Below are 27,644 nucleotides of genomic sequence, written 5' to 3' on the forward strand. Positions count from 1 at the left end.
TAAAGTCCAAGGATGGTTTTTACGGCGAGAAAAATTCGAATAATTGCCGGGAAAACCCCAAAGACAGCCCTTTTCTATAAGATAAAAGTTGGCATTGTGATTCAATCATAGTTATAGTTAAATAGTTGAATCCGAGATGGCGCGCTGAAGTGCATTATTAGCAATTCTTTATATAATTAATTTCTTTAAAATAAATTTGCGAATATTATTGATAGAATTGACACATACTATATCTAGAACAAGAGAGTAAAAACGAATTATATTTTTATTAAGCACTATCAGGACGAAATCGCGGGCAAAAGCTAGTGTTTCAATAAAAATTGGTTCAGTAGTTTAGGCTTAAAAATAAAAACCACCTAGTTACTATTGCATTTATAATTCTAATACAAATTCGTCAATTAAGGGGATTAGTATAAAGCGTTTCATGTTTGTACTGCGGTGTTTTGCTGTTTAGTGCTGGATGAAATCTTAATGAACCGCTTTATCATTACCAATTCGTTTAAGCGCTTTGTACGCTCTGCGGTGCGCTGCCCAAAGAAGCAAATAATACCTCAGTGAAAGAAAATATTTTTCATTCTCGTCTATCGCAGAGCAACGCGAGTATTATCGATCATTCCGGCGAGGCCTTTGGTGTCGGCGATGTGGCCGGTTAAGCTCTTCGCTTCGATGCCGTGGTTCCGGCCAAGTTCCTGAGCGCATAATTCATTCATTCGGCTGGGTGCGCGAATGCGCCGGCAGCATCGAGGAAAGTTATAGTCGAGCGACGCGAATTTAATTCCCACCGACCGCATTTTTCGACGCGAATTAATATCCGCGAAGGAGCCGAGGTGCTATAACCGCCTCCGTGTCGCATTAAACTTTACGTCCTCCCGTTGTAATTCGTTTTCTGCGGATTGCAGCAAAAAGATGCTTGTTTAGCAATGGCGCTGCGTTTATTTTAATGTTTTACATAAATGGCTCCTTGCTTAACCTAGAAATTTACTTCGACGAACAAAAATCTAATTACGTTTCACATTTAGCTTAATATAAAGTAAGCTTATAAAAAGTAATCATATTTAACGCCGTTATAACATTACTAAGCGAAAGCCTTGCATCACTGCTTCGAATTTCCCACATTCCATTTGTGGTGAGTATTGCGACCACAAGACCACGTAGGGAGCAAGTCTTAATGAATGCAAAAACGCTTCCTCAACCTCGTTCCACATCATGGCCGGATAGCGCATCCAGTTGGCTTTTGCGGTGTGGAACTTTAATCCGCCACAAACACCAGCAGACGAAATCGAAGCCAGAAGTTGGCGTAAAAGTTAGGAGGTATTGCTGGAGTTGGAGTTGTGCAATGTTGGAAGGATTGAGAGCATTTGTTCGGAGCACAACTCGGTCAAAGATTGCAAAGATGCGCGCCGCCGTTATTGAAGCGTGTGGGTGTGTTCGTTGTGGGTGGAAGGTAGTGGCGGTACTAATACTGAATTTAATTAGAGAGGACGCGCGAACCTCATCGAGTTACGTGCCAGGACCTTTTGCGAACCTCTTCAAACTCGTCGCGTAACACGATCCATAACAATTTATAATCAAATCAAGCAAGCGCTTGTGATTATCTCCTTGCAGGCAATTGCTCTTATAAATTTTGTAAAATATCTTTCATTAACTCGAGTAGATTTATATCAAAAGAAGACCTATATTAGTAACTAGCTTTTGCTCGCGACTTCGTCCTAGTAGTGTTTAATAAAAATGTAATTCGTTTTTACTCTCTTGTTCTAGACATTGTATGTGTCAATTCTATCAATAAGATTCGCAATTTTATTTTAAAGAAATTAATTATATAAAGAATGGCTAGTAATGCACTTCAGCGCGCCATCTCGGATTCAACTATTTAACTATAACTATGATTGAATCTCAATGCCAACTTTTATCCTATAGAAAAAGACGGTTTTTAGGGTTTTCCCGGCAATTATTTGAATTTTTCTCGTCGTAAAAACCATCCTTGGACTTTAGCGAACATTTAAAAAAAAGAATTGGGCAAATTGATGTAAGCATTATTGAGTTATGCGCTTACCAACACATTTTGCGTTCATTTTTATATTATAGATATAAATTTCTTAATTTGGTTATCTTTAAAGTCCATGAAATAAATTAAAAATATGTTTGCTTGATTTTTTGTCCACGTGTCGATATAAAATCTACAAAGTTAGATTCCGATATCTTAATGGAATTAAACGCAAAGAAGTGAATATTTTCTCGCGCTCGACGCTCACGTTTGATTTATGTTTGCTCTCAGAGTCGTGAACGCAGCGCGGAGTCGATGAAAGCGTGTGAAAAGTGGGAAAAAACCAACTTTCGTAAAGAAATCGGCGTAAATTTCTCCCGATTGAAATTTCCTCGGCTATTTTCATACCGCTTGGCCTCGCATTCCCTCAGTGGCGCTTTTCCGTTCAAAGTAATTCGAGCAAAAAAGGAGAATCGAACTCGGTGACGAACGAAAAGTGAGTAGGTATCGAAACGGCTCGTGCGCGCACTTAAAGTAAATTCTGCAGCGTTGCTTTGCGACGATGGCTGTTCATGCAGCGACTGCGATGCAGCACCAAGGTTGTTGTTCAAGTAGATATGATATTATAATACAATGAGGAAAGTTAGAAGCGCGATTTACTTGTCGTTCAGTGTTGACATTAATTGAACGATGTCGAGAAGTGCCGATAGATGTGTAGATAGGTTGAGTACTTGTTTAACAGTACTTGAAATCTACATTACCTACATTGTAATTAGTAAGTTTTAATTAACTTTATAGAGTATACACGTTTATTTTTATTTAAAAAACTAGCTTCTGCCCACGACTTCGTCCCGATAGTGTTTAATAAAAATGTAATTCGTTTTTACTCTCTTGTTCTAGACATGTGTCAATTCTATCAATAAGATTAATTATATAAAAAAGTGCTAATAATGCACTTCAGCGCGCCATCTCGGATTCAACTATTTAACTATAACTATGATTGAATCTCAATGCCAACTTTTATTCTATAGAAAAGAGCTGTTTTTGGGGTTTTCTCGGCAATTATTTGAATTTCTTCGCCGTAGAAACCATCCTTGGACTTTAACGAACATTTTAAAAAAAGAATTGGCCTAATTGGTCAAGGCGTTGTTGAGTTATGCGCTTACCAACAGATTTTGCGATTTATTTTTATATTATAGACTTTGAGTTTAAATAAACGTGGTACCTATTTAAACTAAAATAACACATTACGAGTATCTATGTGCGTAATTTTATTTTTGATCACATTACTCGAAAATATTCCTTTTCAGTTTATTTAAATTGACTATTTAGTTGAACATTATTTGATGTTTTTGCTCTATTTTAAACAATGATGGCTTTTCCAACAAATAAGTCAAATTGCAAAGCTCAATATTGTATTTCAACAAATAATCTCTTTGTTTTACATTCCAATTACATGTAACTTTTATATTATTTAGTACTTGATTCAAAAATAACTTTGATCTCAGCACATTTTCAAGCTAAAAGTCCCGTGTTATAACGCACACAATTCTCTTTTTTTTGCTTAAATAAACTCCTTTATTAATTCAAACGATAATAGTAGAAGGCGTCAAATCGAAGCCTTGCCATTATGTACAGTTAATAGCCGCTTTGGAAAAGCCCAAGAAATCATTATTAAGCGCCGGCGATGAAACTTTTACGCCTTTCATTTCTCATTTCTCGTTGTGCGTTGCGCGTTTTACGTTTGCATTCGTCCGCAGTGTTTGCTCAACGATTACCGCGTCGGTTGCGTGGGTCGTCATCGCGAGCTTACTGCGAAAAGTGTAATTATGTTATTCGCAATAAAAGTCTCCCGTCCTATTTATTTACCACAATTATTTGCATAAATTTCAACGCTACCACCATTATAATAATATAATACATGTATTTTCAAGGTGTAAAGGAACACTATTTGAATTTACACGTAAATAACAATAGCAACACCTCATAGGTGCAACATTGTAATTGTGCAGCCTAAATACATATCGAGATTAGGAATGCGTTGATAAATTAACACGTCGAATGCCGAATGCAATTTGATTGGAACGCAATATTGTTGATGATGATCCAGTGTATTTGCGTTTAGAGTTTGAATACATGCAAGAGTGCACACCTAATATGCTGCAGATTCAAAGCGTTTAGTTCACAGCTGAAAGCTCAAAGGTTAATATGCCTAAAGTGCTATTTTGGTCATGCATTCAGTGTAATAGAAACGTACAAATTACACAATGTGATATTAAACTCTTAAGCGATAATACTAAATACTAAAATTAAAAAATTACAAAATAACGATGATTTTCTAAATAATTTGAGCACAAGTTAGAAATTTGCATTTATCACAATGTAACAATATTATTGCATGCGTTATTATTATCTTTGTGGGTCTACTGCTGTTGCTTTTGCTGATTGTAGCCTGTTGTAACGCGCAAAATCAATATTGTTCTCTAGAATCAAGCACAGGAATATCCCAAACTATAGTGTCAACGTCGTGCGAATAAATTGCGCAAAATACGCTCGCCTCGTGCGAGTTACTCGCGAAAATATGTTAAAAAGCAACGTTTCTTATTATTTTAGGCGCCTGAAAGCTTCCGAAATAACAAGAACCGACACCAGCAACACAGCGAAAGCTGAAAATTCAATTTGTTGTAAATTTGCGCAAATTGGATGAGTTTTCGAATACCATAACATTACACATTACGTACTGGTGCTGGTAAACAATAAACAATGTTACGGTGTGAAAGTTTTTTAAACAATTTAACTTTGCCCAAATTCAATTTTATTTACTGCCAACCACGCTTTTTTTGTTTGTAAAGACAATACTCGTATAAGAGTCAAACATATTCGTTTTTTTACTTTTGTTACCTGAAAGGTCATAAGTTTTATCAAAAGAATAATAAAAAAGAAGCAGAAGCAAAGGAATAAGTAAATGTCTAAACACATACAGTATTATTCGTCTTTTTTTGTATCTGCGCTGCTCTTATTTTCATGTTTTCCTGTAACGTGTCTCGCTTTTCGTTTCCGTGCCGGCTGCGTCTCATTCACATTCAGATTCGTATTCGCCACGCTATTCCGAAAGCGATTTGCTGCTTTTACGACACGCGGAAAACGAGCACACGCTGCCCCCGCTCAAGGCCTGAGGTTGCCACATCGGGTTACTTTTATTTTTTATCGAGAAAAGTAGCAAAAGTAAGCAAAGAGCCGTCGACGACGGCTTGCAGCGCAACGTGTGTGAATCGGAAAAAAGCTTCCTGAATAAAACGCTTAAAAAAAGGTTATGGCCAAGTCTAACAAGATATCCTAGCTATGTACCGCACACCGGAAATAGGAATCGATTAGAGAGGCTTATAATGCAAGGTAATTCTATATGGATAGATAGTTAAGGTATAATTTAGTCAAAAATAAACTGCTATCATCATCACGCAATTATTTACTTCATGGCTTCATTTTGTTAGGCAAACAAGACACTTTTAACTGGAAATATATACGTTTTATTACCAACACTATACAGGAACTAACCTAAATGTAATACTATCACATAATCTAACTTTTACGTTTAACTCACAGGTCCATAATTGTAAACTCATCGTAACCTCAAAACCGAGGGATTAATAAATGTCTAATGTAGGTATATCTATAATATAAAAATAAATCGCAAAGTCTGTTGGTAAGCGCATAACTCAACAGCGCCTAAACCAATTTCGCCAATTCTTTTTTTTTAATGTTCGTTAAAGTCCAAGGATGGTTTTTACGCCGAGAAAAATTCGAATAATTGCGGGGAAACCCTAAAGACAGCTCTTTTCTATAGGATAAAAGTTGCCATTAAGATTCAATCATAGTTATATTTAAATATTTGAATCCGAGATGGCGCGCTGAAGTGCACGTAATATTATATAGCAAAGTATAAAATTCAAAACATGCGCTCGTAAGTTGATAATATTATAATCTCACATTGCGCATATTTGGCAACAGCGCGTTTATTTCGCCGATTTGTTCGCCAGCCACGTTTCGCACTCCAGCGTTTTGTTTTTATTATCTATTATCGTCGCAGCCTTCAACTCGAATCCAACGTTAAATAATTTATTCAATGAGTTCCGAAAATTTAAATAAGCCCCGAAGGAAGTTAATTATATTACAATGTACCTCTGAGAGCGATATTTTTTTTTCATACTGATTAGAGTCGAAACAAAGCAAGCAAAACAAAATTCATTCAATACAATGGAAATCAAGGCTAATCAAGCTTTCAATAAAGTCTTTTTAAATTGATTTTAATTTATTATGATAAACTGGACCTATTGATGTTTTGCTGGTCGTTTTTATAGAAAAAAACGTGTCTTTTTAAAAGTATAGGTATGGTATGTATTGAAATGCGTCTCTTCGATCAAATAATCTAAAAATAAATAATGATAAAGTTATTTCCAGTGCGAGGCGCACTTTGAGCGGAAAGCCGCACACAGAAAACGCAATTCTTGGCAGCGTACGCAGACTTTGTGGAGCTGCCTCCGACGAATGCTTCTACATTATTTTCCGACAAGTCAATTTTCCACCCGGAGCACAGCGGCACATTCATCCCAACTTTGGAAACATCAGTAGTCAAAGCATTAATTCTATTCTTTCTATTTATTACTTGAAATTTGTTAAATATAAGCGATTGAGTTGCGGTATAAGTGTTGAGCACATGAAATTTATCATGTGTGCGAAAATGTCGATAAAATTTTGTTGGTTTAATTATTTTTCGTTTTGTTCACCAAAATTAATAATTTCATAGTAGATATTTTTGTAGCCAGTGGGAGATCAAAAATTATGTAAATTTTAGGCAAATTATTCAAGTCACGCTCGTTTTATTTTTATTATCTATTGGGAAAACCGTGGTAATTATTTAAATGAGTACCTGTTACCAAATTGAATAAAACCGGGTACGACTAGTAATTAAAAAGTCAATATTTTCATATTAAAAATTTAAAAAAAACTTTTAAAACTAATTTTCTATAAAATGAATAAAAAAATATTTAGGATATTAATATAAAGAAGCTACGTATTAAAAATCCAATTTAACTCTATGATTTTAATTAAAATCGGATTAAATATATACACTCAAGATTTCAGGCAGGGTGAAAACGAGGTTATGTAATGAAATGTCTCATCGCCGCAACTTCGTACCTGCACTACCGAAGAATATTAATTAACGTAATGCGGAAACGTTGCGACTGCTCGGTCGTGCAACCAACCTCAACACCAAGAACAACAAACAACAAGCGCCGCCACCGACTGGACTCTGAATCGGTAATGTATCAGTATTACGTTGCGAGTTACGTGTAATTATTACCAACAAACTTTCACACTTTAAACTTTCAATGGTGAAATATTTTGTTTGGTATTTTTATATGAAACTTGAGTAAATTTATAAGTTTAAAAAACTGGATTTGTTGAATTGTTGAATTTTAGAATGCTGGACGTCCCAACGTCGAGAGCAACAAACGTCGCATGAATAAGAAATGCACGGAATGCGAAATTTATATACCGGTGGTGTTAGCCCACTCGACTCGGGGATCAGTTGAGACTTTTCCGGATGCCAGCAAACACTATCGCATATTCTAGCGCCAGTTTACCGCCGCCGGCCATGTTCTTTATGTTGGATCAACAAACTCCACTCTAAAATGTCGCAAACGATATTTTTCTACAAACTAAAAATATTTCACATAATTTTTATATTCATTTGTGATTCACTTTAATGAATTGCATATTCATTTGCATTTACATTCTTTATTTGTCCGCTGACTGAAACTGTGAGTTTTGCGAGAGTAAAAAAAGTCGTAAGTGATTGATGATAACGCATTCATTTTCGGTTAGTTTTTTTCCGGGATGTGTTCCTGCTTACGTGTCAAGCACTAAAAATAATGACAAACTGTGCTTAACGCTGCATAAATACTCCCCAATAATAAAAATGCAAATTCTCAACTTTTGCGATGTATAAATATCCGGTATCTTAAACATCGAATAGAAAACTGCGGAAAATTGAAAACAAATTTATTCATTCAGAAATGAATGGCCAAGAAACATCACAATACCCACGTTATATTTGCAATTCATGCGAGCGAAAAAAAAAACATATACAAGAGAAAAGTTCAAGGTGAAATGCTACTTAATTTATTACGTTATGTTATGTTTCGCGCCAAATACGAAACGCAAAGTGCGCGAAACGAGCAGCGAGACGTGAGCGCCGAATGGCGAATCGCGGAGATCGATAATTTCGGGTTGTACTACGTACAGCTGCCTGCCAAAAGCAACCAGCCACCGGCTAGCATGTGATATGTATGCTATGCTCCTTTATTCCGCCACCACTACCGCCGTTGCCACAGCCGTCGCCCCCGAAAACGAGTGTAAAGTGCAACTGATAGCACTGTTCACAACTATTTCCTCCGGGGCTCCACCGGGGTTGGAGTTGAAGCCAGTCATCAAACTCTTCGACAGCCCAAGAGTCAAAAGTTAATTTTAATGTATTCGAAATAATTTCGTGCATGCAACCGATGTTAAATATTTGTCAGCGCAAATATTTACTATGTCAAAATATAAACTGGTTGTAGGTGAAACTATGACAAATATGAGGCACGCGCGTGGCGCGCATGGCACTCGTTCGAATTGCGCGTGGCGGTGATACAGTGATAATAAACGAGATTAACGTAAACCGCCGGAGGCGCGCGCGTGCAAAGCGCCATCGTCGGATTGTCGTTGTACGAGTACTCGACGGCGTCACTGCCGTTTCGACATCCTGCGCGTACGAAACCGCAAATATGTCACATGCAAATTTGGCCCGAAACGTCGCGCGAAACTTATTAGCCTAGTCGTGTACAATGCCCAGCGATGATTTTATCACAACGTGTATGTGTGTTGATATGCATCGATCGCTGCATTATGCAGCGTGGAAACAGCGTGCGGATACTAAGTGCTTTTCGACATACGCACGAATTTAGGCATTTTCACGAGAACATCAATCATTATATATTTTTGCATAGATTTTATCAGCCTGTCAACAAAATTCTGATAAACTGGGAAATTATTAATTTTCTAGTATTTATAGTAATGAAGTTAGGTTATATTGGAAAAATTATAATTTAAATTTTTTTTTAATTTTTAACTTTATAGCACTAGTTTTTCACGGTTTTGAGACACAAAAAGTGGTACTTTAAACACGGATTGCTAAAGCCGTGACTAAAGCACTTTAATCACGAGCTTTAGTCGCGGGGAGGAGTTTACGCTTACGCAGTTGCCTACGGTGCAGCACAAGATCATAGAAATTGCCATGCGCCGTCAGTCAAAAAAAAAAAAAATGCCTTCTAATTATTCGAGTTGATTCAAGATATGATCAAATTATAACGAAACCAATTATCAATTTAATTTTACTTCGATAAAAACTAAATCAAATATTTTTTTAACTTGATTGTCTAAATTAATAGGCCAAGTTAAGCTACCTAAATACCTATATAACTTAGCCAAACTAAGGGGGTTCACTAAGAGTCGAATTAAATTTCGGCGAGTCGAACTCCGGCGCGAATCATTATAATCGCGTTTAATCCGGCCGCCGGCGCGCCGCCGACGTTCCGTTTAACGAGATGAGAGTTTCACGACTGTGCGCGCCACGAGACGTCTACTTCGGTCTCGCGATAAGATTACAAACGCGCGCGGAATCTTCTCGCTGCCGCCCATCGCCGCCCATCACAGCACCTCCATCACCTTTAGGCTTTTGGTTTGTAGATTTATACAGCACGCCGGCGACAAGCGAGACTTTACTGTTGGGGTAATCAAAATTAAAGATATCGGATCTTGATACAGAATTCACGAGCTTTACCTTCAAAATCGGATTCGTTAAGATAAATAACTTATGATGAAAATAATATTGTTTGAAGGCCTATAGCTTTAATGTATACAACCAGTCATACATAATTGTATCTATAATATAAAAATGAATCGAAAAATCTGTTGGTAAGCGCATAACTCAACAACGCTTAGACCAATTTGACCAATTCTTTTTTTTTAAAGTTTGATTAAGTCCAAGGATGGTTTTTACGGCGAGAAAATTTTAAATAATTGTCGGGAAAACCCTAAAGACAGCTTTTCTATAGGAGAAAAGTTGGCATTGAGCTTCAATCATAGTTATAGTTAATTAGTTGAATCCGAGATGGCGTGCTTCAGTGCATTATTTGTAATTTTTAAATAATTAATTTCTTTAAAATAAAATTACGAATCTTGATAGAATTGACACATAGTATGTCAAGACAAGAGAGTAAAAACGAATTACATTTTTATTAAACACTACCGGGACGAAGTCGCAGGCAAAAACTAGTCCTGAATATTTTTAGATTTTTGAGGTTAGATCTGTTGTAATGACTAGGAAACGTAAATTATGTTTATTCTAAGTTTATAATGTTTCTCCCTCAACTATCCTCTTCTGAATATTTTATCGTATCGAATTATTTCTAATAATGGTGTTTATCATACAACTCAGTGAGTGAAAAGACTATTATTAGCTACAATGAATTATGCAAATATCAATTTCAAATTGCAAGCGTGCAACAATGCGATTTCAATTTACAAACCGGTATTATTATTATTATGATTATTATTATAACGCATATTAGGTTGCGCTTTATGTGCTCGTCGCAGGCTTACACCGACATGTCGTTCATTGTGCTGCGAACGATACGAACGATATTCGCATATTTGCTTACACTCTCACCCAGCGGAAAATATACGTTAATTTATAACAGCACACATATACGCACTGATGCACCGTAACGTACACAATGTAATACAAAATAAAATTTAATCATTGTTGGCTTGTAGGTACGACTATGCAGCAGGTAATGCTAGACAAAAAACCCATTGCTGAAGATATTTGCATATTTCATATCGCATATATTGAACGCTATGTACAAAGTAGCATTAATTTGATGAGCGAATTACGTGCACGCTAACGATAAAATCCACCGGAATTTTAACATCCGGAAAATCCATGTGCTTAAATGCATTTATATTATCTGACAAGTTGCGAACGCTCTTACATAGCGCAACAATGGTAATTCAATTGTTTTAGTTATTAACTAATCATTCAAAAACTATTTGTGTTACAACCATAAAATAAACAGATATATAGTTTTAAATATATTTTACATTTATTAGAGTATTTATTTTGTGGGTTTTGCGAATCTATAAAGAGCTTATAAGCTTTTAAAATTGAATTTTATAAAAAATTTGTTTATAACTTTTGTAAAAACAGTATTTTTGTTAAAATCTCTGTATATATTTGTTCAGAATTTAATAATTATTATAATTCTAAAGAACTAATTCATATATCTTTAATTGTTTTTGAGTAATTTATGAAAAACTATTGCGTTTCAAACAGTTTTAAAGCTATCTCGAGTAGCGTGCGATTAAATGTGTGAAAGCATTATTATTTATTCATAATTATAAAAGTTTGCATGTTGTAATAATAAATCTATTATTAATATCACCGGAAATAACTTTGTCATTTCATTAATCAATACTTTTGGTATTAAGAATACTAGATTGAAATTTATAAATAATTAAAGTTGAATAAAATAAAATAATTTGATTTAAACAAATTAAAGTTATTAATGGAATAAATAATAAATATAATTATAATTTTAATTATTAATAAAAACTATAATGTTTATTGCACCAATGTTTTTTGCTCTAAATAAAGCACCGACTTAAATTTCATCAATTCAGAACCGTATAAAATTTACTTTCTACGTTTTCCAAAAAGTTTTATTGCACACCAGCAAGTTTCATCTTCTGAAAAAATGCTTCCCCAACTCCAACAGTTCGTTACACTCGTAAACTCCTCAAAAGTTTGCTTTCCTCTTGTGTAAAAATAAAACTTCTAACATTTTCCTTGCTCGAATTGAATTAAATCTAGCAAATTTACATTTTTCAGCACACAAATGAATTTATTTGTACGTATGCCGCAGATTGTTGACTGGCGAACGCAATTTCACTCAATCACAGCTCAGCTAAATCAAGCTCGAGTCGTGCGCATGTTGAGTCCTTTAATTTCGCATCGAATTGCGCGTAGTAAATCGTACATGGAAGCGTACAACACATACCACATTACACATGTGCATCATATCGTAATATCATCTGGTAATTCGATTTCGGCCTCGATGCCAACCTGTCGTTTGACAATTATCGGTGGGTTGCGTTTAATCAAGTTATTTATCTCGATATGCACGTGCGCGAGGCTCCAGCAGCGCGGTATTGATTTATCATTAAGAATGCACGCTGTCTCGTCGCTTCCGATTTTCAGGACGAAAAGGGGGCACGTGCGCCACTATCAACTCGTTTCGGCGTGTTTCGAGTATTTTCCGCCAATTTCATGTCATGTCATCTATAATATCTGCACATCTACAGGCTATGCGTGTTTGAAACTTCATGAAAGTTATGAAATTTATAAGAATCGCTAAGTTTAAAAACTTCACAGACCTATTAATCATTGTCGGGTCCCCAATGCCAATTAATCAATCCTGGCAGGACTTAATAATAACCTTTTTTATATAAAAGAGGTGAAAGTGTCCCAAGAACAGATTTAAAAATAAATATCGATTAATAGGAAAGTGATTAGTTATTATTTATGCATGTAGTTTGATCGTTTGATTTTGATGTGTTGCATTCTTGCACAATTTTGTAAATTTACTTTCATACACATACACAGAGATGAAAGTTTTATGAGGTCTACACGGACGCGGTATTTCTGACCGTTGTGACGTCAATATCAATATTCGATTATTGAAATGCTGGTCGATGGCGTGTTCCTCGAAACGTGAACGCCGCTATACAAACGGGGTTAACGCGCCGATGTGAACTCGGCGCGCATGGTGGAGGTGCCGGGCACTAATTGTGTTACAACTATAAAAATCACAACAAACATTATGATTAACTACTTTTCTTCTCTAAAAAATAAAATAAATAAAGCTACGTATTTAGTTTTTGTTTCTTTTGATACGCTTTAGGTCCAAAATTATTTTTAGTATTTTATCGATTCTAGTTTGCATTCTGTTTTTGAATCTGGCATATTCAATCTAAACCTGCGAGTTGAACCACAGTATAACCAAAACTTTGGTATAGCATTACCTGAAACATGTGCGGTATTCAATGCGAGCTTTGCGCAGAGTTTCCATTCAATATTTTCTATAGCCGGGTTGGTTCGGCCGGTCAACGTGTTTGTGCGCGCACGAGATATTGGATTATTTATTGGTTTTCACGGCTCGAAGCAAATTTCGTGAAAACGCTGCGTTGTGTGCCGCCAGTAAATTAGTAAATACGCGGGCTTTTTCATTATATTTATACATACACAGGTTATATTCAAACGCGGCGTGCACGTGCTCGGTTACATCGCAAATTAATAATGCATAAATACGAATGATTTCATATTGTTTATGAGATTAAAAGTTTTTTTTGCTATTGAAACAAGAGGAACTATGAAATTAAGTTTTTTCAATGAAGGGTAGACAATAACCGAGAATAAATTATTCTTTTAATACTTTTTAATTTTTGATTATATGTTTTGCCCATCCTTGACAATACATTTAATTCTAAATGAATTATGAATCAATTATACACATTATTTTAATGAATTTTATTATTAGACTAGCTTTTGCCCGCGACTTTGTCCCGGTAGTGTTTAATAAAAATGTAATTTTTACTCTCTGGTTCATGACATAGTATGTGTCAATTCGATCAATAAGATTCGCAATTTTATTTTAAATAAATTAATTATATAAAGAATTGCTAATAATGCACTTCAGCGCGCCATCTCTGATTCAACTATTTAACTATAACTATGATTGAATCCCAATGCCAACTTTTATCCTATAGAAAAGGGTTGTCTATAGGGTTTTCCCGACAATTAATCCAATTTTCCTTGCCCTAAAAACTATCCTTGGACTTAAACAAACATTAAAAAAAGAATTGGCCAATTTGGTCTAGGCGTTGTTGAGTTATGCGTTTACCAACATATTTTGTGATTCATTTTTACACTATAGATTAAACTGATATGATGTTAAGAGTGTAAAAATATTTACTTCTTGGAAAATCAAGGAAAATATGGCAAATACTCGATCGTGATACCAAAAATCAATTTATCAATATGAATTTTTTTATTGAACAAGATAAAGGTTCCTTTTCATAATAAACTCAACATATGTACGTAAGATATGTTTGTAAAGTGTATAATAGAGTATGATAGTCAATGTTATTACTTGATATGCATGTAGATTTACAGCAAATAGTACTTGAAATTTCTCATTCTGTATAAAGCTAGACAAGCACGAAGAAAGAAGCAAAGCGGCAAGTCTCGAATAGAAATGAAAAACTAGTTGACGCTTGGGTCATCACGCAAATTTCCACAATTGCAAGCACGCCGAGTACCAAGCTTCAAGCAGGCTCCATTGTGCAAATCACTTCTTTGTTTCTTTGTCTCAAAATACTCCAGAGTCTAGAGTCTTTGCCATATGAAACAAAACGTAAGTTTCAAGCAGTTATACATGCTCTATAAAAAAAGTTTTGAAAAATAAGTATGTAGTATTATTCCTCTAATAGCTACCTACTTGATGATTATATTTAAAATAAAGCAAAAGTGCGTTAATTGCGTTGAAACGAGTTGAGAGTGTCTGCCGCTGCGAGTACTCGTATCACACTCGAAGCGCCCGACCTACATACACACATGTTTGTGAATCCTGTAAAGTATGAGTTGGTATGAGTTGTGTTAGCAGTGAAAAGTCGTTCACATCATTCGACTTCCTCACACATAAGTAGGTTATGCGTGTTTGTGTGGGAGGCTGAAGCGGTGGCGCGGCTTCGAACGCAAGTCCTTCACCGCGCCGCCACTCCACTCATCCTGCCGCATGCCGGTCGCGTGATGTGACGTGCGAGCCATTCACAATCGCACCTCGAGCCGCGGCCGGCGAGAAAACGAGTTTTCCCCAGCTGCCGCTTCTGGCGCAATTCCACCCGCCCGGATGCATTATCTCAACGCGCGCGTACAAGAGAAGAACGCCGAACAAAACAAGAAAGCAGAGGTAGAGACGCCAAGCGTCGAAGTAGCAGGCGCATATTTCCGAACACCCAGCGAGATGTTTTTCAACATGCAGCATACACCTACATTAGACAGCAAATTTTACGCCGGCAGTGAATTGAAGAATGCAACAAACGTGTAAACGACGGAAAAATTTCAATGCTGTGATGGAAATATGAAATGGAAACGTTTAACAATGAGCAAATGCATATTGATGATCATGTGCACAGTTTCTACGTGAAGCATTCACGTTATTTTTGTGTCTAACGTTTGCCGAAGGAGATAACAATGTTTTTGACATGTGCTATTGAAAACTTCAACAAAAGTGTTTCTACTTTGGGTAATAATGAGAGAAAAAACACTTTTATTTATTATCAAACAACAAAACTGGCACTTAAATTTCACTTTACGTTCTAATATTAAAACTGTGACAGTTAAAAGTTTAATAAAACAGAAATTCGGTGCTTAGACTATAAATAAAAGTAATAATCATAGAAAAAACACTTTTATCTGGCATCACACAACAAAACTGGCGCATATATTACACTTTGCCAAAATTAAAAATTTGATCGTTTTTAGTTGGATAAAACAATAATTTAGGGCTTAATATAAAAATGAATCGCAAAATCTGTTGGTAAGCGCATAACTCAACAACGCCTAAACCATTTCGGCAATTTCTTATTTTTAAATGTTTGTTAAAGTCCAAGGATGGTTTTTACGGCAAGAAAATTTCGAATAATTGCCGGGAAAACCCTAAAGACAGCCCTTTTCTATAGGATAAAAGTTGGCATTGAGATTCAATCATAGTTATAGTTAAATAGTTGAATCCGAGATGGCGCGCTGAAGTGCATTAATAGCAATTCCTTATATAATTAATTTGTTTAAAATAAAATTGCGAATCTTATTGATAGAATTGACACATACTATGTTTAGAACAAGAGAATAAAACAAAGTTCCTCATAAATAAAAGCCGTTATTATGCGCAAAACTTTGTTCGACATTCAGAAATTTCTAATTTCCTTCCTTCTGATCACTTAATTTACATTTTAAGTAAAATGCAAATGCAAATTTACAATTAAATTGTAACTTAATAAGTTTAAGTATGATGGGGAATGGCAAGCGTTCAAGGTGAAACCTGAGTGACGCTAAAAATGTCGCGCAAATATTAAAAAAAAAGAACTTTTAATGAACTGTACTTTCTGCAATCGAAATTATACCCCAGTTGCTAACAAGCAGCATGTTGTGTAATTAAACCAATTACATTTTTCTGTTTTTTCACATATAAACCGTTCGCTAACAAATTGTTTAATTTAAATTTCGATCTGATTTTATTTATTTTTATTTCTTGTTTACAGTGCTTGTCAATTTAAGCTCGGGTTGAAATGCCGCATAAAGCTCATAGATTTTCAATTAGGTCAGGATAATTAACTAATCCGTTATGCGCTGAGCCGCCTCGCTTCCAGCAATGCAGCTTTTTTTATTAATTAATCCTCTGGCGACTACTCGATCTTCCGATACTTTTATCCTGTGCCCCGTTTTTTTCTCTCGTTTCAACGTTGAACTTTTATCATTTTTGGTTTGACAGCTCTTCAACAACAGATTTAATTTTTCATGCTTCACCACGCTGCTCTGGAAACAAACAAATTTATTTGATTATCGGTTGATTTGTTATCGTTGTCCTTGACGGCTTAACACGCATTGAGAATGAAAACAAAAAACCTAAAAGTCACAAAACAAGATAATTAAACGCACGTAGGTAATTTCAGTGGCCTCGTACACAAAGGCAAATTGTTCATTATGCTCCACTTCATTAATATTCATCGTAATAATTTGTTATTGAATATTATAGCAGGCAGTAAATCTACATTTAAATTATTCAATTTGTTTTGTTTGTATTTTGTAATTTTAATAAGCAGAAAAGAACAGTAGAATGACATTCCTTCTGTCAGTTTAGAACGCAATATCAAATCGTTGCGACGAACGTTTAGCCGCCGCCGTGCTGTAATCTTCTTACGGGCCGTTGCCAATTTGGGAGTAAATAAGATGTCGCAGACAGTGAAAAGCGCGAACCTTCATATATCAATGTCACTTTCGTCAGTTTCCTCTCGCCTGATACTACCACTAGAGAGAGGATATTGCGTTTTGAGATTACCCAATCATTTTTATTAAATGGACACTATTACCAGGAGACACCAATTTTAAAAGACAAATGTAACGATGGGTGACAAATAGTTTAAATTAATTGAATAATACAAATAGATTAATAGATATAGACAAAAAATGAATTTTTAATAAAGTAGAAAAATTATTTAATTTGACAACGTTTTTAAGAAGTTTGAGATGAATTTCGGAGAGCAACAAACGTACATAGTAAAATGTAGCTCTCGTACTATCTAAATATGAAAAGATCACATAAATAGCTAAAAAGACTTCGGGTAAAATCTCTATTTCTAGTAATAATTAATAACGATTTAGTCGGGCATATAATTGAAAGCAATATTTAAACTATTTTGCAATTGCAATTTTTAGAGTAAAAAATGTGTGAGGACGATTTGTATACAATATTGCAATTTTTACCCTGTATCTATAATATAAAAAAATCACATAATCTGTTAGTACGCGCATAACTCAACAACGCCTTGACCAATTTGGCCAATTCTTTTTGTAAAATGTGCGTTAAGGTCCAAGGATAGTTTTTACTGCGAAAACATTTCGAATAATTGCCGAGAAAATAAAATAAAAGTTGGTATTGAGATTCAATCATAGTTATAGTTAAATAGTTGAATCCGAGATGGCGCGCTGAAGTGCATTATTAGAAATTCTTTATGTAATTAATTTCTTTTAAATAAAATTGCGAATCTTATTGATAAAATTGACACATACTATGTCTAGAACAAGAGAGTAAACACGAATTACATTTTTCTTAAACACTACCGGGACAAAGTTGCAGGGAAAAGTTAGTTTTGTAATAAAACCAGTATATTAACAAGAAAATGCAAAAAAATCTCATTTCTTCACTCATTCACCATGAATAACTTTTTTGTTAACAAAGAAGGATTTTGGACGTATCTATAATAATAATATTATCAAGATATCTAACGATTTTAAGCTCTATACTAATATTATTATAACATAACCTCTATTTCTTGCTAATATAAAAAATATGTAGCAAAATAAAAAAGTGATAATTTCACCCCTTTGATGAATTCATTTGATCTGTATCATGACCTAGATAAAACATCAGCACTCCACAAAACTGCATCACCGCAAATCGTAGATTATTCATATCATAATCTCTATTGTGCGCTTAATCGCTCAATGATGCACGCCGCAAGTGATTCCCATTGAAGCATTCAACCGTCGGCGCGTCCGAAACACAATGATCCCAGCATTTCCCCCAACTATAAATAGCGCGTGTAATGACAAAAAACGCCAGATCGATATTATTCGTAGTAGGTCTGTGTGCTACGTGTGTGCTCTCCATCCAGCGTGTTCCGCAGCGGGAAAATTCGGAAAATCTATCACGCACACAATCGCACACGCACGGTCACGTTTTCGCCGTTATTAGGAATTCTTTTTCGAAAAATTCACAATTTGATCAACTAAATGTGGCCTGATTATTGCAGCAGCATTATAAAATATTTACCTCTGTGGTTGGGAACGTGTTTTGCTAGGTTATGAGTGTTCATAAAATAAATGCGATGTTTTAAATTCGAAAACATGTGCGCGCTTCACTATTAGAATAGTAAATTTGTGGGGTTTTATTATTTATGCATTCTTTGCGCTGCGTGGCAAAGGTTTGAAACGACTTGTCGGATAGGAAGCGACGCCACTGAGCAAGGATGTGCTTGCTGCGAGGATATGAAAGGTATCCGTAGGAAATTCGGGTTGAGTCGCAACTCAACTCGCCGAATATGCTAATGGCAATCGATTATCGCTTTACCTCTCCAACTTTTTGACTATCTACATCTAAATGTTATCCGACTTGTTGGAAATATCAACTATTGTTACCACCGGTAATATTCGCGTATTATTGTCGATTTTGAGGTTGGAATTTGGTGATTTTTGTGCAGAGATTATTCACTGACCTGTGACGCTTAAAAGTGACATTATGGTACGCGTATCCTGGTCGCGTGCAGCCGCCGCAAGCGAGTGTTATCCTGCCGAAGAAGGCGGTGGGAAAGTCACCTCACTTGGAGTCGCACCACACCACGCTTCACCAAAACCAGCGGCACTGTTCACCTCGGCGACGACGTCGGCAGCGGCGGCGGCGACGGTAAACTCGCGCGCGCCGGCTCGCATCGCGCGGACGACGGCATCACCGACGGCGTCGGCGGCGGCGGCCGCGTTACAACGTGGGGACCCCCGCGCGCTCTCGGTCTCGTGTGTGTGGGATGCGTGTGTCGCCACAGTCAGCCAGTCCAGCCTGACCGCACACTCGCCTGACACACGGCCAGCGGGAAACTGCGTGCCGCCGCCATCATGCTGCGTGCGGCAGCGGCGGCGGTTGGCGGTAGTGGCGCGCCGGCGCGGCACCGGCCGGGTGCACACACGCGGTGACGTCATCTGCTATGGCAACACCCCGACGTCAGCGACGCAGCGACCGCAGCCGCCCCGCGCGCTACCGCCACCGGCTCGATACTATACCACCACAGGCATTTCGGAAGCAGGACAAGAACCAGAAGCGATCTTTGAATTCTCCTCTAACCAAAAATATAATAAAAACCTACAAAACTATCATATTTAAATAATAAAAAACTCAAAAAAAATTTTCAAACATTTTAAAATTTCTGGTTAAATAACAATCCTCAGCGGTAAAGCCCGGCGCCTCCACCATCTCAGGTCATGTAAACCCCGATGGAGATTGATCGCAATGTGCAAATTGTTGCAGAGCAAAGCGCAAAGAGCACATCGGTGACTGCAGAGGATGGCAGCGGTAGTATGTGGAGGTCACGGGTCAACGGCCTGCAGGCGATACCTGCACGCCGCGCCGAGCCGCTTCCTGCAGCGCGTGCAAACGGCCCAAGGGGGCGGCACGTCAGCGCACTTTCGCAGCGGCACTAGGCCGGTCGCCCAAGATCAATAAAACGGTTTGATCATGCACCTTCGCGCGCAAAAGGGCGAAGGCACTCGGCACACACTCGAGACCCACAATTCGCGCACAACCTACCCTACTACATTTTCATCCCCTGGCGTACAACGTATTACATTACACCACACACTAACACAATAAGAAATTTCATTTTAAATTAAAATTAAGAATAAAAATAGAAGTGAATTATGATGTAATAGTGACAATTTGTATGTTTGTATAGAATTTAGATAATTTATTTATTGCATTACGATAAACTTGACACTTTCATAAATTAGGCTATGACATTGACACAGTCTGAATCATTCATCGTGCATTTGTTATGCTTATCACATATTTTAATCAAATTTAATGAAGTCACAAATCACGCCGAGATAAACACATAAACAGCTCAATCAAATATTCAAACGTAAATCGTAAAATTTATGGCAACACTTTACAGGATAATAAAAATTGATTGCTACAAGTTTAAATCATTCATTTTAACATACTGTATACAAAGATCCAACACAAATGATTAAACTGTAGTTTGACTAATAACATCAACATCAAAACATGTTATTCCTCTAATAGAATGTAATGGAATCAATTTTCTTGATGTATCTTCTCTTGTAGGAGTTTATAAAGTCGTAAATGTTACTATAAAAGCAATCTTAAACAATTTCTCGTGTGCTATTTATGTACTTGACGGCGTAAGCATACAACAATTAATTAAATCTAAATAATTGTTAATTTTAATTACAAAACCCTCAAGCCTTTGGAAACATGTTGCTGTAATTAAAATAACGAGAAGAAAACAAAGCATGAGTGCAAGCAGACAAAGTTGGAACGTAATTTTTAAGCGAAAGAAGAGTAGAGACTACAATCACTGATAAGAATACAATCAGTGTTAAGAAATGAGCAGGTGGTCGCATTCCCAAGCTGTCGGCTTAAATGAAAATTAATTAGCATCGTTTCGCTCATTAATCCATATAAAACGAGCGGAAACTTAAAAAATACATCAGATTGTTACAGAATTTCAAACATTTAAAAACCAAAATGTTGCAGAAAAATATTTTTAGTATTTTGGCAATAATTATTTCAGTTAATGCAATGAATAGTTTTCATCTTGAATATCTCATCAATGTAATGGAAAAGTTTGAGAAATTTTCATTCATCGTCCATTTTGATACTCCAAACGCGTTTATAGGTAATCATCTCCTGAGTGAAATCTCCCACTCAAAACCGACTTTTATCGCAAGTTACAATGCTTCGCACGCAAGCTATGCTTCGCTCCGTCGCCCGGCTGGGATACAATTTGTCCATCTTGTGTTACTCGACGATCCCTGTGAGTTCAGCAAACATCTCGCTGTGCACGGCAATGTTATCCTCTACCACACGGTCGTGTTTGTCGTCCAGCACGTGGAGAACTTTGAGTATGAGTTCTGGGAGTTGAAGCACTTAAAATTCGCCGGGAAAGTCCTCATCGTGAATATGTCCTCGAGCGAAGAGATCTCCGTGTACAAAAAGTGCTACTATTGTGGAGTTTATGCTGGTTTTCTAGATGCTATCGAATTTAAACACAGTAATCAACCGAATGCGTCTGTGAGTGAATTAACGCAAAAAACGATTAATCCGAGTTCTTTTCTGCGATTACATGGACAGTTTTTGAGAATTGGTCATAATGAATTTTTTCCGTATTTGTACTGTCGTGGAACTTATCATAATGATTCGTATTGTGATGATTTGGCTGGAGCTGAATGGAAACTATTGCAAGTATTGGCGCAGAAGTTAAATTTTAGTTATTCTATGGTTGGTGGTGAATATGACGTCTTTGAACATGTTTTAAATAATACTGCTGATATTATCATCGGTGGTGTGAGCATCAATTTTCATCGGTTTACACTTGTGACGTTTTCGAAGTTTATTCGATACGAAGATCTCAATTTTCTTTACTTTTGCCATATTTCCATCTGGCAGTATTTGAAGTTGTACTTTATTCCATTTCAATTCCTCGTCTGGTTTGCCGTATTTACAATGTTTCTAGTAATATCGTGTTTTATCAAGTTTTCGGTCCGAGTTGAAGGTATAAATTTTAGCACAAGTTTATTGGTGCGTATTTCAATAGTGTATTTGCGGCAAAATTTATTTTTGTGTGTTTTAGATTTGTTTGCAGTTGTTAGTTGAGCAAACCAATGCGAAAATTTCCAGTAGACTTCTGGGCCGTTATTACAGTCCGTTTATTTTGTTAACGCTGCTGTTTATAACGTGCATTGTGCTCGGCACGTCGTACAAGTCAATGTTGTCGTCGATTCTCACGAGACCTCCGCATTCGGAGCCTTACAATGGTGACCAGCTGGTGGCAAATGGGTATAAGATTGTTGTCAACAAGCGTTCAAAATTAAAACTCTTCACGGAGATGTTTTCGGAAACTGATGGGTTTCTTCTGGAACATGTCAATCGGTAAATATATATTCTTTCAGCGTACGAGCAGATTTTGAAGAAAAGTAGCCTAACCGATTATTTTCTTGTTTCTTGGACATTTTATATGCGAATTCTGCCAATAAGATTCAAAATTTATTTTATATAGATAAGATATGCCAAAACAAACTTTTGCGCCATCTAGGAGCGAATTATATAACTGTAATTTTAATTGAATCTCCATATCAATTTTATTCCATATTTAACACTTTGCAAGTTACATTTATGCGTTAAAAGTATCTTATATGCTTGCCCTTCGTCTAAAATATCTCTATACCAAAATTTATCAAAATTTGTTGATTGGTTTTCATGTGAAAGTGTAACAAACAAATTATTTTAAAAAAATAGAATTTGACTAAAGTATTTGTAGAAAAACTATAAACGAATTTGTGATAGTTTTTGTTAGAAATTGATGTTACACTTGATTTGGCCCCGCAAAGTGAACTAAACGAAGTACGAACCAACTGGCGGTAGAAATAAGTTTTCCCGAATTTTCTCGGCCATCTGTTACGCTCGTAAAGCCCGCCCCAGTCGCTACATGCGCGGCATACACGCTGTTTGACGTCGCGCTCCATAAGTAGCTACATAAGGCAAACATTTTTCCTCAAGTGGTGCTCGGAGAGAAGAAGAAAAAGTGCCCAACGATGCGCACGTGCATTTATCTTGCTTGATTTCGTTCTTGTCAGGATACAAACACTCCAAAAACATAAGACAACTCCAAACAAGCTCAAAACTCCACTTTTACAAAGTTTACTTTAAATTTAAAACATATTCAAAATGTTTTTGCAAGTTTCCACATACAGTAAGCGTATATTTATTGAGTGTAATCTATAATATAAAAATGAATCGCAAAATATGTTGGTAAGCGCATAACTCAACAACTCCTACACCAATTTGGCCTATTCTTTTTTTTTTTGAATGTTCGTTATAGTCCAAGGATTGTTTTTACGGCGAGATAAATTCGAATAATTGCCGGGAAAACCCTAAAAACAGCCCTTTTCTATAAGATAAAAGTTGCATTGAGATTCAATCATAGTTATAGTTAAATAGTTGAATCCGAGATGGCGCGCTGAAGTGCATTATTAGCAATTCTTTATATAATTAATTTCTTTAAAATAAAATTGCGAATTTTATTGATAGAATTGAACGAATTACATTTTTATTATAAACTACCGAGACGAAATCGTGGGCAAAAACTAGTTACAAAATATAATATGTACTTTGCTTGTTATCTCAGGTTGCTAGTTTATTTTTAGTTTGGGCATTCCCGTAAGTGGTATATGCAATCAAATTGAATACATCGCTCAGCACAATGCCGCCATTATGGACGAAAAAAGCATACTGCAGTACAAAACCCTTCACAAGTGCATCGACATGTTTGATGCCGGCGGATACAATTCGGATAAGCTGCGGATTACGATCGAACCGATCCGCTCTGCGCCACATGCGTGGGCCCTCACTCCGGCGACGCCGTTCTGGAAAGCGATCGATATTATGATTGGATATTTGCAAAACGGTAAATATCCCAAGCGTTAACTACATAAATAAATATCACGCAGATTTCCCAAATGCTAAAATTTTCTAATTTACGACTCACAGACAAGAGAAAAACCAATCCGGTCGAACTTAAGATTTTAAGCTTCTACTTAAAGAGCTAAATATACGATCCAATCAGGATAATGAGGCATAAATAACTTTTTCAGGCACTTTTTTTATGTCATGGTTTCGTTTATGTGTTTAAAGAAATAAGCCATAAATTTAAATTGAAAAGTTGGTTGCCTATAGTAAAAAGTATTTTGGGGAAAAATTAATCCTGCATTAATTAAACTTTTTAGGTGGTTTCTTAATTAAGTGGACACAAGATTCTCTGCTGGAAATTGGCACACGTAGGAAGATTGCCTACAGCAAAAACAATATGATCGAACAGAAAGAGTCTGATATTGTTCGATATGGCTGCAGTTTTTTGCTTTATATTGTTGGGAATTTTATTGCGAGCATAATATTTATCATAGAAGTTTTTATCAGTAAATACAAACCTTTAAATCTTGAAATTTAAAACAATATATTGTTAATGATAAGTATATTTTTTAGAACACTAAAAATATTACTCGATATATGACTTAATACAATTAACTTTTGTTTCTGCAATCAGCAGCCTACACATTATTTTATCACATATTATGACGAACATAAATCGATATTACAATGATGAAACAATCAAATAATATGTGTATTGTATAAATCGTGCGTAAATGCATCACTTTACGCAAAACATGACGACATTTCGTGATAATATTGCGTGTGTCTGACCTTTTCGAAGCACCTGCCCATCCGAAAATGCAAACAATGAGTAAACAATTTATTATTATGATTAATTGATTGAATCTCGACGCCATCAGCGTCATGCGTCTGCCCTAGGCAATTATTGTCCTACATAATTACATGTATTACAGAAACTTGTCTAGAATAAACACTAATTATAATTAGACAGATTGTGAGTGTTCAGATTGCGTATAGTTGAATGTAACAATTTAAATATTAATAATATTCAAGATTCTACAAAGGAATTAAGATCAAATGAGACATTGTATAGTTGGTTGCATATAGGCAACCAATAAAATTAACCTATTTTGTGTCTAAAAAATGTTTTTAAACGATGGGCATATTTATAAAGAAATAGTTCCATTAGAAACGCAAAGCTACTTATAACATAACCTCCAAATAACATCATAAATATAGGTTTGATATGTCCAAAGGTCAACAGCTTATTTTTAACATCAACGTCCAAGAAATCCTCTTCAGTGCTTGTATTCTTAAAACCACCAGTGAAATTCTTCTCTTGAAACAAATCCTGTTCGAATCTTTGAAGATAACCAGCACTATTAATGCTACTAATGATGTTGTCGAACTTGTGCTGTAAAGGAAATCCATGTCTCATATAGGCAACCACTGGAAAGCTAACAATCTGTTCCTGAATACAGAATAACAAAGGTAGACCTGTCTTTGAAATATAACTACTTTTTGCGTACTGAATGTACAAACGTGACGCGGCAATTACAGAGTCTTTTTTGTACGCAGTTCTTCGTAGACATTCATCAAGATCATTGCATACCTTCCACCTTGCAACAATTTCTTGCGATTGCCTGGTTGTTGAGGATCCCATAAAATATTTCATATCATCGGGTCTAAAGAGCACTTCAAGGTCACTGTCCAAGATGTCATCTACGGTGCGAATCTGAAAACTGTATTCTAAGTTGGTTAGCGCACTCATTAAATACGTTTGGTATGCGGTATCAAATTGTAGACTGAAGATAATCCACATCATAAGAAAAAATCGTACTTGGTTTGATTTTGGTTGAAGATTAACAGCGTTACCAATTGAAATTGCTAAAATTTTCATTGCAACATTACCACCATCAGCATAGATCGGCCTTTCTTCAGGATTAATTTTTTGGTGGCTTAGAAACTTGATTATTACTATGAAAACTGCTACGGTGATAATCACACCAAACCATATACTGCTATCCATGATACCACTTAATTTCTCCCATTGTGATGTTTCATCTGAATGTGGGACACAAAACCCAACCGAATCTTGAAAGTACGCTGAGGTTGAGTCTAGATTTAAGTGTCTTTGCCATGTGGCAGAAAGAGACGCAACAGCAATATCAGCATCACCACGTTTCAAAGCCCCCATCAATCCGGTAGATTGATTCGCAGGCCAGGCAAAGTCTCCTACGCTGTCATTCTTCACAATCTCATACTGCATGTACACATTGCAAGTGCTAGCAACTAGATTCATCAACTGCGCTTCTAATCCTTTACGAATGTGATAGTACGATGTGTTGCCTACTCTTTGCGGTTTTACAATGTAAGGTGGGTAGTCTAATGTGCGTACATGGATTGTACAGTTATTCATTTTAGGCGGAAGTTTATTCGGAAACCAATCGGTGTTATTGGTCATTACCCCATCGTAACAACTGTCGATGTGTAGCAACTTGTTGAATTTGTTACCGCAGGATCCATCTGAGAACGGAAACCATGAGTAAATGTTAAAATTTGCCGCTTTATTCTTATCTGCGAGGATGATAACCCCGTTCAAGATATCGCACCACCACATTCTACGTGTGATGAATTCCAAGAGATGTCCTTCGTTTTCATAGTACGAAGTGAGGATGATGATGAACTTTGCATGTGGGTTCCATGATGGATGGCGTTTGAGATAGTGTAATTGATTTTCTATTTTAGTGAAATCATTCAACTGTATAACATAGCTATCGGACTTTGTAAACGTTAAATATGTGTGGCTCTGAAACATAGAAGGCCGTCCCCAAGATGGCTGCTTAACCAAAAGAGTCCATTTATTCTTATCGAAAAGTTCCGGGAGTAACAATCCGTCTAATGCTGTTGATTGGTAATAACTAGTATCGTTTAAAATGGGCGCCAATGAAATAGTAATCACTTCAAACGGTTTGAAATTTTGATCGCTTGCTTCCGAAATGCATTTTGCTAGTGATATACGCATATCTTCCTCTTCAGCGGACAGTACAGGTACCAATTCGCCATAACTTTCAACCAAAGCACAAATTACAACCAAGAAAAGAGAAATATGCATTTTGCAGACTAGTTTTGTTCAACTAACGGATCCCGGTAAGAAGTCGCACCTTTTAAAGTCTTCCATCAACGATATTGCTATGAAATCGTGTTTATGCTTGTCAGTGCCATGTTTTATTGTCACCATTGTTCCGCTTGACGCTCTTTGCGTTTTGTATGTTTAATGGTTGATTGCATCGCATTACATTAGGAAGACTAATCGGAGAGAGTTCAATATATAAGTTGACATTAACTTGTCACTTGTGTCACGCGCTTTAACTTTACATTTATTCTATAATCTATTACTTTGCGAGATATGTTTTCATTTGTTTGTTGTGTGAAAGGAAGGAAACTATTAAAGTGATTAATGATAAATATTTTTAGATAAA

The 27,644-nt window shown here is 36.2% G+C and overlaps 3 protein-coding genes and 1 long non-coding RNA gene across 4 annotated transcripts in view; 2 read left to right on the forward strand and 2 right to left on the reverse strand.

The window, feature by feature from the left end:
• LOC135801488 (protein unc-13 homolog A-like) overlaps positions 1 to 19,596 on the reverse strand; it is a 30,319-nt gene extending 10,723 nt beyond the window's left edge. Inside the window, exon 1 of the mRNA XM_065315008.1 lies at positions 19,199 to 19,596. Within this exon, the coding sequence (XP_065171080.1) occupies positions 19,199 to 19,220 (22 nt within the window). The 5' untranslated portion in view covers positions 19,221 to 19,596. The remainder of the gene's footprint in view (positions 1 to 19,198) is intronic.
• LOC135800962 (uncharacterized) lies at positions 5,232 to 7,825 on the forward strand. The gene is made up of 3 exons (XR_010550257.1): positions 5,232 to 5,377; positions 7,120 to 7,303; positions 7,466 to 7,825. It is a non-coding gene; the product is annotated as an uncharacterized lncRNA (long non-coding RNA).
• A 371-nt stretch (positions 19,597 to 19,967) lies between the features above and the next one.
• Positions 19,968 to 25,069, forward strand: LOC135800750 (uncharacterized). The gene is made up of 5 exons (XM_065314067.1): positions 19,968 to 20,143; positions 21,540 to 21,786; positions 22,346 to 22,644; positions 23,919 to 24,178; positions 24,498 to 25,069. The coding sequence occupies exons 1-5, from the start codon at positions 19,968 to 19,970 to the stop codon at positions 24,716 to 24,718; spliced, it is 1,203 nt and encodes a 400-aa protein (XP_065170139.1). The 3' UTR covers positions 24,719 to 25,069.
• Positions 25,070 to 25,201: 132 nt separating this feature from the next.
• LOC135800758 (uncharacterized) lies at positions 25,202 to 27,573 on the reverse strand. Its single transcript, XM_065314077.1, has one exon. It carries the CDS (start codon positions 27,275 to 27,277, stop codon positions 25,283 to 25,285), a length of 1,995 nt encoding a protein of 664 aa, XP_065170149.1. The 5' UTR covers positions 27,278 to 27,573; the 3' UTR covers positions 25,202 to 25,282.
• Between the last annotated feature and the right edge of the window lie 71 nt (positions 27,574 to 27,644).

This window comes from Atheta coriaria, unplaced genomic scaffold (assembly GCF_025399875.1).
Source record: "Atheta coriaria isolate IRGN ID8LTWV9N9 unplaced genomic scaffold, Caltech_Dcor_3.1 hic_scaffold_10_pilon, whole genome shotgun sequence".
Classification (NCBI taxonomy): domain Eukaryota; kingdom Metazoa; phylum Arthropoda; class Insecta; order Coleoptera; family Staphylinidae; genus Dalotia; species Dalotia coriaria.